This window comes from Stegostoma tigrinum, chromosome 7 (assembly GCF_030684315.1).
Source record: "Stegostoma tigrinum isolate sSteTig4 chromosome 7, sSteTig4.hap1, whole genome shotgun sequence".
Taxonomy (NCBI): Eukaryota; Metazoa; Chordata; class Chondrichthyes; order Orectolobiformes; family Stegostomatidae; genus Stegostoma; species Stegostoma tigrinum.
Window position 1 is genome coordinate 35,752,336 of NC_081360.1, and position 15,527 is coordinate 35,767,862.

At 41.5% G+C, this 15,527-nt stretch overlaps 1 protein-coding gene across 4 annotated transcripts in view; it reads right to left on the minus strand.

Annotated features, from left to right (window-relative positions):
• The window catches only part of glsb (glutaminase b), a 118,758-nt gene that overhangs the window by 46,497 nt on the left and 56,734 nt on the right, over nucleotides 1-15,527 (minus strand). For all 4 annotated transcript variants that reach the window (XM_048534279.2, XM_048534280.2, XM_048534282.2 and 1 more), the window contains 5 exons: nucleotides 14,411-14,443; nucleotides 14,267-14,325; nucleotides 10,794-10,860; nucleotides 10,456-10,506; nucleotides 3,540-3,716 (listed from right to left, as the gene is read on the minus strand). In XM_048534279.2, coding sequence (XP_048390236.2) covers nucleotides 3,540-3,716; nucleotides 10,456-10,506; nucleotides 10,794-10,860; nucleotides 14,267-14,325; nucleotides 14,411-14,443 — 387 coding nt within the window. The remainder of the gene's footprint in view (nucleotides 1-3,539; nucleotides 3,717-10,455; nucleotides 10,507-10,793; nucleotides 10,861-14,266; nucleotides 14,326-14,410; nucleotides 14,444-15,527) is intronic.

Genomic DNA, 15,527 nt, shown 5'->3' on the forward strand with positions numbered 1-15,527 from the left:
TCCCAAAGTACACAAACCAGACATCCCCCCTCATACCCACTGTCTCCCTACCAGGCAAACCTACATACAAGCCAGCCAAGGACCTACAACAAAGACTGAAATCCCTAGTCAATGGATCACCCCCACTCCATCCAGTGTACCCAAGAATTCCTTAATCAAAATCAACAATGGCGAGATTATGGTTTCCTCTGACGTTACAGCACTATTCACGTCCATTCACATTCCAGTAGACAAAGAAAAATTGGACATCACTGGAGGAAACAGGGCCACTGACCGACAGCTCCATCAGCAAGAACAATAAATTTGAACAACTGGACCTATGCTTCACCACACACTCAATCTTTAATGGTCGAGTGTGCAAACAGATTAATGTCACACCATGGGGTCACCCATCTCAGGGCTTATTGCAGAGGCAGTCCTGCAAAGATTGGAACCACAGCCCATCCCAGCATAAAGCCAAAAAACTGTGGACATGATATGTGAATGACACATTTGTCAACATCAAATGTACTACATTAGAAGAGACACGCCACTTCACTGATAACACATTCACCGGGATCAAATTTTACAAGAGGAAAAACAACAATCAACTTCCGTTCCTAGATGTCAGGGTAGAATGAATGATGAATGGGGAATTCCAAACCAAGGTACACAGGAAGGCAACACTAACAATCCTCAATTTCCACAGCAATCACCCCAACATCCACAAAGCTGTAAAAGGACACTTTTCAAACGGGCCACAACCCACTGCAAAAACACCTGACCTTCACAAGGAAGAGAGAGCACCTATACAAGGTCTTCGCTATTAATGGATATACCACCAACTTTGTCAAATGCCTGCTAGATAGACAACACCGAGGAGACACAATACGACCGAATACTTTGGCCTCATTACTATATGTAAAGAACATATTGGAACTGACAAAAAGAGACTCCTACGACCATCAGGAATCTGGTTAGCACACAAACCCACAGCCATACTATGATAAACACTCAAGAGCCAAAAGATCTCATACCTACGACATGTGTAGCTTACAACGCATGTCCAACATAGTTTACAAAATACCGTGCAAGGATTGCCAAAAACATTACAAATCGGTCAGGTCGGAAGGAAACTAGCCATCAAGATACATGAATACCAGCTAGCAGCAAAACAAAGCACCAAAAACTTTTCCTCATTTCAGTACACTTGGACAACAAAGACCATCAATTTAACTGGGACAACCTGACCATCCTAGCTGAAGCCAACCATAGACACTCATGAAATTGCGAGAGAACTGGTTCTCCACCCATAATACAATCAATAAACATATGGAATTAGACCCCATATACAAATCCATGCAAAAAAGGAGGACCGGAAATGGCACAAAACACCTCAGCAGACCGGATTGTATAAATACTAAGCGGAGTAGAACAACAATCGCTTCAGAGGCCATACTAATGTTACCCAGCATGGTGTTGAAACATCTGAACTATAACAGGCCAGCGTGGCAAGCAAGTCAACAACCTCATCCACAAACCAAGCTACAAATCTTTGCAATAGCCTTAAACTGCTCTGAAATACAGCATTCATTTATTCAAGTTTATAAAAGGAAGTCTTCATTTAAAAACTGTATCAAATAATTCTTATAAAAACTTTGGAAAAAGCACTGGTCGAGTGTTCAGGTTCTATAATTGTAAACGCAATGGATTTATGACAACATTCAATTGGTTATATTTTGATTTTTAAAAATGTTTAACTTACGGTGGAAAATCATACAAAACCTTAAATAATTGATAGGAAAGAAGAGACAAATTATTTGGTTTATTCATTCAACTTCTGCCATTGGGAGACTACTAGAATCTATAATCAGGGCAGTTACTGAACATGTGGATAAATATGAACTGATGAGATCAGAGGCAGCCAGCATTAGTTTACAATTGCTAAAATGATGTCTAACTAATTTTCTTTAAATCTATAACTTTTTTTCCAGGTCACTAACAAAATACACATCTACTAACATTAAATGAAGGAACGTGACATATTTCAAAATTTGTTGATAACACCAAACAGGGTTGCACACCATTTATTACAGAAGGGAAGCAAAGTTTAAAAAAGGGGCACTGATAGGTTAATTCAGTGGGCAAAAAAAGTGTGACACATGGAGGTCAGTGTGAGGATACATGAAGCCATTCATTTTTAACCCAAAGATAAACGAGTATTTCCTAAATAATCAGAAGCAACAGCTGTGTAGGACCAGAGAGATTTAGGAACTAATGTGTAGAAATGAAGAAAGTGATCAGGTACAAAAATTATTTTTGTCGGATGTTAGCCTTTATGCTCACAGAGGTGGAAGTTATTTTATAAAAAACATCAATCTTCATTTGTTGCACTCCACATGAAGTTTAACAGAGTTTATAGGTACCACATCTCAGAAGGATATATTAGCCTTGGAGGAATGCAACATGAATTCACCAGAATGAAACCAGGGCCAGAGAGCTAAATTTGAGGACCAAATTACATTGGCCGAGTCTGAATGCCTTCCATCAAACATGTTTGTGATGATTAAGCAATTAACTAATGAATTAGCCTTTCTCCCCCTCCACCCCGTTCCTAGCACTTCTGCACAGTGCAATGACATCCATGATAAATTAAATAAACCCCTAGTTTTAACCAAATGGTGTCACTGCACACGGGCATGTGAGACACCACCGGATTTGGCAATTTTCTTTTAACTCAATAAGTGTGTAATATTTATATTTCTACCCGATTTCCTTTGACCAAAAGAAATACAGGACAAAAAGGGGACGATGTCAGGGTGTATTACTTCACACAGTATAACAAGTGTGGAAACAGGCAAATTGGCCCGACAAGTCCACACCAAGCCTTTAAAGAATATTCCACCCAGACTCAGCCCTCCTGTAACCGTGCACTTCCCCTGGCTAATCCACCCAATTTACACATCTCCAGACACTATGGGCAATTTAGCCTGGCCAAACCACCTAATCTGCACATCTTTGGGCTGTGGGAGGAAACCCATGCAGACCCGGAGAGGATGTGTAAACTCCACAGAGACAGTTGCCTGCGCTGGAATTGACCCCAGGTCTGTGGTGCTGTGAAGCAGCAATGCTAACCACTGTGATGGCATAGGGTAATGGAAGTTTGAGACTTTCCTTCAAGAAGCTGTTAAGTTTAAATCATTAAGTCTCAAAACTAAGATCGACAGATTTTTGCTAGGCCAGAAGATTAAAGGGATATGGAATTATGGTGTGTAAATTGAGCAGTTACAGACTAACCCATAATTAGAAGGGCTGAGAGGTCTCATGCTGTTCCTGAAGTTGTTATTAATTCTACTTGAATTTTTCTCTTCATGTTTAACAGGAAAATATAGTATTTTATGTTTGCATGTAGTCTTAGCCAAATGGCATCATGAGAGTCCATTATCCTGGACTGGTCCTCCTCAAACAGTCTGTAATTTTGGCAGAGAAAATCCCAGTGTGATAAATGTTCCAAGTGGAGTGAATCTGTTCCATTTCTAGATAATAATATTTATACTTACATGAAAGGCAAACTGTCCCGAGAAGTCATACATGCCACAGGAGTGCATCAAACTTAATGTGTTCCTAACTGCTTCAGGGCTTAGAACTCTCTCGCCTGTTATTGGACAGATACCACCATTGGCAAGTGTTGCTGCCATTACACTAGCTGATTCACACGTTACTTCAATGGAACACAACTTTAATGGAAAGAAAAAAGGTAATAATTTAAATGCATCTGTGGTACGAAAGCAAGAAGTGCACATATGAAGATTAGTGTAAGATTAGTGTAAACAGTTTTAGACTAAAATGTTCTTTACACATAGATTTTGATTAAGATTTCTTACACTGTCTTTCTTTTTTACATGATCTTCTCCTTCCCATTGCAGTTTTATTTTTAAACATGGGTAGCTTCCAAGTTCACTTGCACCCATTCTGATAATAAAGCTATAACGAATACCCCATCACTTGGCTTCAAAAGCAATATACAGTACAAGCTGAAAACCCAATGCAAACAGAAAACACTGGGAATGTTCAGCAGGTCATGCTGCATCTTTGGAGAGAAAAGCAGAGTTAGACCATAAGACACAGGTAGAAGTCAGCCATTCAACCCACACTGCTCTGCCATTCAATGAGAATGCAGCTGATCTAATGATCCTCAACACTACTTTTCTACTTCGCACTACATCCCTCGATTCTCTAATAGATTAAAAAAATCTGCCTACCTAAGCCTTCAACACACTCAATGACCCAGCCTCAGAAACCCTTTGTGGTAAAGAATTCCACAACTTCACAACATTCAGAAGTCTTCCTCATCACTGTCTTAAATATACAGCCCCCTATTCTGAGAGTATGCCTCATAGCCCTAGACTTTCCTACAAATGAGACGCAACTTTAAAATATACAAGATTTTCAGGAGACTTGGCAGGGTAAATGCAGAAAGATTGTCTCCCCTGAGGGGAGAGTCTAGGAATTTCCATTTAATATACTCAGCTCACCTATTCATCCTTCCAAAATCCATAACTTCAGATTTTTTCCACATTTTAGGGTGACCTGTACCTGGCCACGTAAGGTGACTTGTACCTGAATGCACTAAGCGGTCCACACCTACAAGAGGGCAGGCAGAATTTAAGTAAGCAGCCTGCTCACACAGTGAAATACAATGATACCTCTGAACAGAACTGACGATAGAACCTCAGTAATGGAACACTATGTTCCTATCCAAGACAGTTTGAAGAAGGAATGCCTTAGAACAGGTAAATGTCCAAGTTCCAAGCTTGTTAAATGAAAGGCTGGTTATCCCAGTAAACAAATAACATCAGCTAATAGGTTAGGTCCTTAAGCAGCTGCATGGATAACGTAACGCTATTTTGTAGTAAATAGGTACCTCTTTGAAGCTACAAGCAATATTAATGATGATGTCTAGCTAAAAATACACCAATTAGAAATTGGTTTCAAAACATAACCAAATATATACGACAAGCTTTAACATCTAAGCTTAAATGAACTTTAAGATTAATCAGCCTTAGGAGACACCTTCTCTTACATCCTGAACAAGATAGATTGATCACAACCCATAAGTTACAAAATGCTAAAAGTAAAAGGTAGTTGTATAATATTACACTCTTAATAACTTTCTAACCGAAGTTAACACTAACTTTTTGGTTTTACATAAATGTAATGGGGACAGCGGGAAAATAAATGAATGGAGTAACTGCATGTGAAAGATAACAGCAACAGAATACAATCTATAACTGTAACAGAATTTGTCATATAATTGTAATAGAATTTGAGTTATCCTTACAGACAAGGAAGCCTGAGAAAGGCCAGAAGCAGTATAGCCATTAAACTTTTTGAATGTGAATGAATAGGATGTATTGGAAGATCCAAAGCCAGAGAAATGACAATATCTAGTTAATACCACAAGATCATGGGAACCTGGGGCTGTCCATGGAAGTGTCCATCACTGATTAGGTGTCCCACAGAATTGGGTGTTTGGATTATGGGGAAGGACAGTGAATGTTGCATTTGATTACTATAATATGAAAATGCTGTATTTCTTTGTAAAGCAGAGGGTGTGTCATTGATCTTCCAAAACCAGCTCTGGGGAAGATCCTTTGGCCCTCTCCCTGCATAAACCGGTTTCTGCTTGAATAAACATCTTACACTTGCCTAAATCCTGCCTGCTTCCTGCATCTTTGTCCCAGATCAAAAAAAAACACTGCTACGCATATCATATTCTATATGCCAAGTTTTTGCTCAATCACAATCTCTATTTATCTTTCTACAGACTCTTCATCTTCACCCTTTGCTTTCCTATCTATCTTTAGGCCAATCTCAGTGCAATATGGCTACAGTACCTTCACTTACCCCATCCAAGTAGTTAATAGATATTGTAATAAATTTCGCTCCAGCAGGGTCAGGAATGGATGTTGCAGGTTCCAGGGTTTAGATCTTTCATTAAGGTTGGGGGAGGTGTGGCTTTGTTGGTCAAGGACAGTATAATAGTGGCTGAAAGAACTTTTGATGAGGACTCGTTCACTGAGGTGGTATGGGCTGAGACTGCTGAGAAAGGTTTGTTGACTGAGTCAGTATGGGTGAAAGTTAGGAACAGAAGGGAGCAGTCACCTCATTGGGGGTTTTCTACAGACCCCCAAATAGCAGTAGGGAGATCAAAGAACTCATAGGCCAGCAGATTGTTGAAAAGTGCAAACGTAGCAGGGTTGTTGTTATGGGTGACTTCAACTTTCCCAATATTGATTGGAACTTCCTTAGTGCAGATGGTTTGGATGGAGCCGTTTTTGTCAGGTGTGTTCAGGAGGGTTTCCTTACTCAGTATGTGGACAGGGCGACAAGGGGGGAGGCCATTTTGGATTTGGTGCTTGGCAATGAGCCAGGACAGGTGTCAGATCTCATGGTGGGAGAACACTTTGGTGACAGTGGCCACAACAGCCTCACATTTACCATAGCCATGGAAAGGGAAAGGAGCAGTAGCCAGGTGAAGATATTTAACTGGGGAAAAGGAAACTATGACGCTATCAGACAGGAGTTGCGAAGTACAGATTGGGAGCAATTATTCCACAGAAAGGGCACAACAGACATGTGGAGACTGTTTAAGGAGCAGTTGTTGTGAGTGACGCATAAATTTGTTCCTCTGAGACGGTTAAGAAGGGGTAAGATTAAGGATCCTTGGATCACGGGAACAGAGGTGCTTCTCGTCAAAAAGAAAAAGGCAGCGTACGTAAGGTGGAGGAAGCAAGGGTCTAGCACAGCTTTAGAGGATTACAGGCTTGCTCAGAAGGAGCTCAAAAGTGGACTGATGAGGGCCAGGAGGGGGCACGAAAGAGGCTTGGCAGGAAGGATTAGGGAGAACCCAAAGGCATTTTACTCATGCGTGAGGAATAAGAGAATGATCGGGGAGAAGGTCGGACCGATCAGGGATTGCGTAGGGAACTTGTTCGTGGAGTCTGAGCAAATAGGAGAAGCCGTAAATGAGTTTTTTGCTTCAGTTTTCGCTAAGGAAAGGAACCTTGTTGTGAATGAGAACTTTGAGGAGCAGGAAAGCAGGCTTGAACAGATCGAGATTGAGGAAGTTGATCTTCTGGAAATTTTGGCAAACATTAAGATTGATAAGTCCCCAGGGCCAGATCAGATTTATCCTAGGTTGCTCCGGGAAGCGAGAAAGAAGGTTGCTAAGCCACTGGCGAAGATCTTTGCTTCCTCACTCTCCATGGGAGTCGTACTGGAAGATTGGAGGGAGGCAAACGTTGTTCCTCTTTTCAAAAAAAACGGAATAGGAAATCCCTGGAAATTACAGACCAGTCAGAATTCTTTCCAAAACCTTGCTGACCACAGACGTAAGAATGGGGGATAGGATTTATGACTATGTGGAAAAGCATAGCGTGATTAAAGGGAGTCAGCATGGCTTTGAGGGGGGCAGGTCATGCCTCACGAACCTTATTGTGTTCTTTGAGGTCACGAGACAGGTTGACAAGGGTCGAGCAGTGGATGTGGCGTACGTGGACTTCAGCAAGGCATTTGATAAGGTTCCCCAAGGCAGGCTTATTCATAAAGCCAGGAGGTATGGGATACAGGGTGATTTGGCTATCTGGATTCTGAATTGGTTGGCTGACAGGAGGCAGAGAGTGGTTGTAGATGGTAAGTATTCTGCCTGAAGGTCAGTGCTGAGTGGTGTCCTGCAGGGCTCTGTTCTTGGGCCTCTTCTCTTCGTAGTTTTTATAAATGACTTGAATGAGGACACTGAGGGGTGGGTTAGTACATTTGCTGATGACACAAAGGTTGGAGGTGCCGTTGATAGTATCGAGGGCTACTGCAGGCTTCAGCGAGACATTGACAGTATGCAGAGCTGGGCTGAGAAATGGCAGATGGAGTTCAACCTGGATAAGTGTGAAGTGATGCATTTGGGAAGGTTGAACTTAAATGCTGAATATAGGATTAAAGGCAGGATTCTTGGCAGTGTGCAAAGACCATGGGATCTTGGTGTACAAGTGCATAGCTCCCTCAAAGTTGCCATCCAAGTGGATAAGGTTGTTAAGAAAGTATGCGGTGTTTTGGCTCTCATTAACAGGGGGATTGAGTTTAGGAGCCACAAGATTATGCTGCAGCTCTACAAAACCCTGGTGAGACCACACTTGGAATATTGTGTCCAGTTCTGGTCGCCCTATTATAGGAAAGATGTGGAGGCTTTGGAGAGGGTGCAAAGGAGGTTTACCAGGCCTGGACTGGAGGACTGGTCTTACGGGGAGAGGTTGACTGAGCTCGGACTTTTCTCTCTGGAGAGGAGGAGGAAGATAAGTGACCTGATCGAGGTGTACAAGGAAATGAGAGGCATGGATAGAGTCGATAGCCAGAGACTTTTCCCCAGGGCAGGAGTGACTGCCACGAGGGGTCATAGTTTTAAGGTGTTAGGAGGCAGGCATAGAGGAGACGTCAGAAGGAGGTTCTTCACCCAGAGAGTTCTGAGCGCATGGAATAGTTTACCAGTGGTAGTCGTGGAAGCAGAGTCATTAGTGACATTTAAGCGACTGCTAGACATGCACATGGACAGCAGTGAATTGAGGGGATGTAGGTTCGGTTATTTTATTTTTGGATTAGGATTATTCCAAGGCACAACATAGTAGACCGAAGGGCCTGTACTATACTTTTCTATGTTCTAACCTGTGGTACACAGCTAGTTACAGATAGCCACCCAGAAAGTGATCTTCTTAATTCTGTCGTCCACTAGCTAATCAAACCTTTATCCATGCTAATATACTGCCTCCAACACTGTGCACACATCTTATTTAACAACCTAAATGTATGGCATCTTGACACCTTCCGAAAATGCAAATATCTGATCCTTCCCCTTTAACTATCCTGTCTGTAACCTCTTCAAAATGATGTTAGTAGATTTGCCAGGCCTGGACTTCCCCTTTCTGAAGCCATGCTGACTCTGCTTGATCATGTGTGCATTTCTAAATGCTTTGCTATTAGAGACTTTCCCAGAAATAACTGAGCTGGTTAGCTCAGTGTATGTTCTTTGTCCCTTTTCCTAATAAGCATAGGTTGCACTGACAGTCCCATGGGACTGTTTCATAATTGAAGCATTCCAGAAGATTACTTACCACCCACGCATCTGCTGTCTGTCTTTACTTCCTTTAACAGGTGCTTCCCATCAGATCCAGGGAACTTATCAGTCTTTGAACCCCATTAGTTTCCCTTGTACTTTTTCCTTTAGAGACAACTTGATAGTAGATTTTCCCCTCTGATCCGTATCCACTGTCTACACTTTCCATTTGCTCAAAGCCTATAATTATATTAACTTTAAACATTTGAACAAACTGGGCATCTTCCTAAAAAGTCAACTATTTTTTCTCTCCACAGGTATTGCATAACTCATTGTTCGAGAATTTAGTGTCTTTACGACCAATTGACCGACTGGATGATGATCAACAACTACCCAAACAGGAAATGTTAGAACAATGATTTCAATGCACCCAAATTTCATCCTCTAGTTTAGATGCTATGAGACCAAAAATCAATGCAGTTTTATTCCAAGGTGCATGTTCAGTCCAGAATTACACTTCAAATCATCCATAATGATTCTCTACTACGAAAAAATGACTGAAGCTAGCCATATTCAATTGTTGGAAAAACCCATCTGGTTCACCAATGTCATCTTACCTGGTCTGGCCAATACATGACTCCAGACCCACAGCAAGACCCGCAGACTTAGCTGCCCTCTGGACAATTAGGGCAACAAATGCTGCCTGGCCAGCAACACCTTCATCCCTTGAATGAATAAAAACAAATTCTAATTGGCCATCGCACATGTTCTAGAAGTTGGCAAAAAAGCCACAGAGAAGAGACTAGAGTCTAAACCTACCCTCACGCAAAACACAAACATGCACACATTTTCAATAGCCTTATAAAAGGCAGAGATCACAGTTAGGAAAGCAAGAGATGTTTCTCCTTCCCTTCAGAAAGATCACTGGACCCACAACATGAACTCTGCTTTATTTCTTCACAGATGCTGCCAGACCTGCTGAGCTTTTCCAGCAACTTGCTTTTGATCCTGATTTTGGATGATGTTGGCCAGTACTTCATACAAATACTCAACCAGAAACGACACAGGTGCACTAGCAGAATCCTTATATTCAAAACCTTCTCCAGCAGCTTTTTCATATTGGTTTTGTCACATGAAAAGTGTTACATTTTTAGTACTTCCAAACCGTCTACTTGATTTTTGATATCAGGCACCAAATGTGTATTTTGTTTAGAAGAGGATATTTCAGTAAATAATAGTCTTGTATGAAACAATTCAAGTAGATAGGAGAAAAACAAAATCAAATATCATTTACTTCTTTGGAACGTACTCTGCTGTGCATATTTAAATGCTAACTAATTTTGATATATTTGTGCTATAATAAAGTCACTCACTTGGAAGTAGAAATCTAGGACACCAGTCATGTCACTTCCTTCTGGAAAACACTAGAAAATTTACAAAACGGTTAGCTTTTTCCCCACAAAAGGGCAAATGTCTTTGAATGGGATGAATGCAAAATGGTAGGATTTGCCAGTTTGGACAAAAACTGTCTCAGTCAATGCTCAATTGCACTACTTATTTAAGTAACCAAAAAAAACTTAGAAAAATGAACTTCAACTGAAATAACAAACAAATGCAGCATAAATGCAGGTATGGTACCATTCAAGAGAATTGAAATTATGTAAATATATGCACCCACAAGTATTTAAAATACACAAGTGATTCTACAGACCTTCTTCTCCTTGAGGTAGTATCCAATAGCAAAATTTCTGTCTCCTGATTCTCTTTCAGACTGAAACCTGAGAACAATTACATTGAGTCAGATGTAGTCAATTGAAAGCTTAAATACAACATATCTAATTAGTTTAGAATTCTTCACAAGCTGCCAAGTCCTTACATGAAAAGAAAGAGCTTGTTTTCATCGGGTATAAAAATAGTGCAACTTTTCTTTGAGTTAATCAGCTGATGTGACTACTGTTGAAATGTAAGTGGGCTAAAAACCATTTACTGATCGATAATATTTTGTCAATCAGTACTGTCAATATGAAACAATTCATCCCAAAACTGAAGGGCCTGTTCTGTGCTGTACTGTTCTATGTTCTATGTTCTATTCGCGCACCTTAGAAATTAGGTAATCGTGGAGAAATCTCAGTATTCTTTCACAACATTAACTGTCAGAAGCCACAAAAACGTTACTCAAAATCATCAGCATCATCTAAAAGAGGGACATTTCTCAGTAAATCAGACCCAATATAAAGCATTTAAAAAGGCTATTTTTATCAGTAATTGAGCTGGAGTAGATGTGATGGGCCACAAGAGTCTATTCGACCATTTAGATCAACAGAATAGAGTCCAGAAACTCAGAAGCTATGCTTCACTGCCATGAGAGAAATTATGGTGAAAGGAGAAATGTATGTGCTTCTCAGCTGTTGACCCTCAGCCACGTGTTTTTTTTAAAAACAAAGTGCCTTGTGCTCCAATGACCAAGTCTACCTCTTCACTGGAAGAGGTGTTCAGGCAATGTTCACAAGGCAGTCTCTAATGTCATTCATCTGTAACCAGCATTAGCATAGTCTCTATGCTAAGAGGCCCTTGAGGAATGGGGCACAGATGCCTCAGAGGACACACTGACGAAACTGTTTCCTGTGCAACTGTCAGCTCATCCACTAATACCTTGAAGGAAAAGTAGCTAAATTAGAGTCAGGAACAACTGCTGTTAAGCACAGCTTCATTTCTCGACAGAATACCCTAGGTTAGTGGCACTCTGAAGACTGCTAGAGACTAGAGACTAGACACCAGATAAGACCTTTTGGTGTCAGCAATTCAAGAATTCGTTGACATGCAGAAGCAGGCAGGTTTGTCAGGGCCACAAACAATACGACACAAAGGTCAGAGCACTGAAGCAACACTGATCCTGCTATTCCAGGACAATTTGGTGACTGCAATCAAGAGCCAGGTCCAGCAGTCTTAAGTATCTGTAGGCAGCACAGAGACTAAATAGAGTTAGCAATGTGGGGTCATTGAGGAGGTAAAACTGAGTGAGGAAGATGCTGCACGCAGTAGTAAAAATTGTTGGATATGTGCAAAGACCTGTACTCCATTGCTTGAGACACTGGGACTCAGCACCAACAGCACACAGTGCAAGGAGAACCTTCATCTCAATTGAGATGCCCTTTCCTCATAAAGACAGGATCTAATGCGAGTAGGCACCCAGACTGAGGAATTGCCACATATAGAACCCCAGGTTATCTATTCACAGGGCACCCCTGAGGTGGCCACGTTTTCAATTCTACTTTGTCTGCCATCTTTAGTCTTGTGGGAGGTCAGGCTGCGAAAGGTGCACCTGTCTTCAGGCAAGATACACTTGGCATACCTTGGTCCTCTAGACCAACGTCCCTATGACTGCCTGAACACATTTCCAAAGCCAACAGCTCCAACATATTCCAGGTTCCCTCCACCCTGGCTGCAGATCCCAGGACTACATGAAGACATAACGGGAGAGACCAAAAAAGGATGACCTTGTAAGGGATCATAGGTGGCACGGGTGACATCATTTTAAATTTGTACCACATTTATAAATATGCTAATTTTTCAACTTTAGCTCTCTGCCTAACAGCAACCACACATAGTACAGAGCCTAGCCCTCCTTATCACGAGCTGGTATTTGATAGCTCAAAGCGTAAAGTGACCAGCAACTACATCAAGTGCGAGCTACAAGACCTTGAAGGTCTTGCCACTTTAGCAAGAAGGATGAATCTTTCAAGGCCAATATACATTGCTTATCCATTACAGCTTTGATTCTTGATGCAGTGTAACATGATCAAGACTACTTCGGTTTAGTATTTGGAATACACATAATAGAATAAATGCTGAGGGTTCACACAGCATATAGCGCTCACATTTGTATTATAATGTTACTGTACGAATGTCTGTGTAATACCGATGCTCTTTGTACAGCCTTACTGATTTCGGAGCCATTTCCTTCACAGATTGAAACACTCACCTTGCCCACTTCACATTGCAGCCATTTCAGTTCTATTGCGCACTCGTTACTTCCAGCACAAATTTTAAAAAAGTAGTCAGTCCTCTTTCAGTCAGTCTCAGTATCAACTTATTATTAGTGGATGCTCTGAGAGCACATTTCCCTCTGGGTAGCACTCTCAGGCAATCCCACTGGTTTTGAACTTCTCCAGTCCATGCCCGACTCAGCTTCTTTAATTTTTATCTTCTCATGTAACAACCCACACCCACCTCAAGCGTATCAGATAAAACATGCCAAATATAGTAATGCACTGCTTAACCCATCCCCAACACGGAAGTCCAAGTTTTGTTGACCATGCATGATCCACCTCTTCCACATTATCCATAATCCTCTCTGCATTCCACAATGCTACCCCTTGTTCTCAATTACATTCCCCAGCAGCACTGGTCCCTGATGGAGGTTTACAGTAGCATGTAGGGAGCCAGATTCACCAAGTGACCACTGTGACTTACATGGTGAGAATTCTTGGGGTTAATTTACTATCTGGGTTGGGGAGAGGAGAACGGGAAACTGCACATTATTAATTTTTACATGAGATATTAATATATGCCAACACATGAAAATATATCCCTTGTCTATCACAAGCAAGAAGAACTTAGTCTCATCATTCAACACTTCTTTGGAGAACAGTCAGTTACTAGCAAAGAGAAGCTTCTTGCTGGATATCTCACCCAACTTTCCCTCCACAGCCCACAACATTCAGGGGTTGGGAAGATTCCACCCTCGATAATTGATCACCTGCCTCTGTTGAGGAGTTGCTCACATTTAACTTAAATAGACAGCAATGAAACACAAGTCAGTTGTTAGAGCACTGCATTCCTAGCATGCTGCCAATTTCCCAAGTTTTAAAGACAATTTGTTCCCAAACACAAGTAACCCTGCTTCCTTAATAGGAGTCTACTGCATCATTTGATAATTTTTTTAAAAAACAGGTTTTAGTCAATCTGCTGTATGACAGTAAAGTGTTTTATTTGCCACTATAACTTCTTTCTACAGGCTGTGAACTTAAGCAGTTGTATTTTTTACAGTGTATTTGAATATTTTGGGCTTTTTTTTGAAAACAACAAAAAAATTATTCTGGGAAGGAAACCAACTATATACCTCTATTTGAAGAAATGAATGGATAAGAAGAGAGAAAAGACTGAAGGAATAGGGTTACTCACGTGGCATTATTGAAGCCAACGTATTCATTCCCAGCCATCCGATTCAAGAACTGTGTGACCTGTGAAGCAACACTACTTTCAGGAAACATTTACCTTTTAGAACCTTTCTTTATTAAGAAAATATGAACTAGGCATTGTACTTACATAATCAAATTTCTCAGCATTGCTTACTCCTTGCTACAAGAAAAGAAAGAGACATTGCTTAAATAATCTTCAAGTCTGAGAATCAGCTATAAACGTTCAAAGCATTTTCTATAAATAGCTTCGTACAATTAGCACGATGTATTTCAGTCAAAAAACCTTCTCTGCATCTAGTTAGTAATACTTAGTAGTCTTTATTGCTTTCAACATACTTTCATGTCCAAAGGTATGGACAGATTCTCCCCTTAAAAACTATATAACCTGGCATTTAAACAAAATGACTTGCCGGATTTTAGAGTGGTTGAAAACAAACAGATTGGCAAAGTGGAGTAGAAATGTCCAGAACAAAACACCCATCGCACTTGCGTCAACATTCCAATTAAGCCATGAAAGGAACCCCAAACAATACCTCTTCACAGCTGGGTTGTGCCAGACTTAATAATAGCCTTTCAGTTCTCTTCTGCAACTGAACGCATTTGGACAAGGGGCCACTAAGCAATTCAGTTAACCGAGAGGAATCAACACAAAACCCTACTCATGACCGAAACTGAGGTAACGAAACGTGAGGCTGGATGAACACAGCACGCCAAGCAGCATCTCAGGAGCACAAAAGCTGACGATTCGGGCCTAGACCCTTCAGAGAGGGGGATGGGGTGAGGGTTCTGGAATAAATAGGGAGAGAGGGGGAGGTGGACCGAAGATGGAGAGAAAAGATGATAGGTGGGGAGAGTATAGGTGGGGAGGTAGTGAGGGGATAGGTCAGTCCAAGGAAGACGGACAGGTCAAGGAGGTGGGATGAGGTTAGGAGGTCAAGGGTGTTCTCGACCACTGTGGGGTGCAAGTTGTGGTCCTGGAAGACCTTGGACATCTGGGATGTGCGGGAGTGGAATGCCTCATCGTGGCAGCAGATGCGGCGGAGACAGAGGAATTGGGAATAGAATTTTTGCAGGAGGGAGGGTGGGTGGGAGGAGGTGTATCCATTTCAAGCCCACCGACTCCCACAGCTACCTAGAATACACCTCCTCTCACCCACCCTCCTGCAAAAATTCCATCCCCTATTCCCAATTCCTCCGCCTCCGCCGCATCTGCTCCCATGATGAGGCATTCCACTCCCGCACAG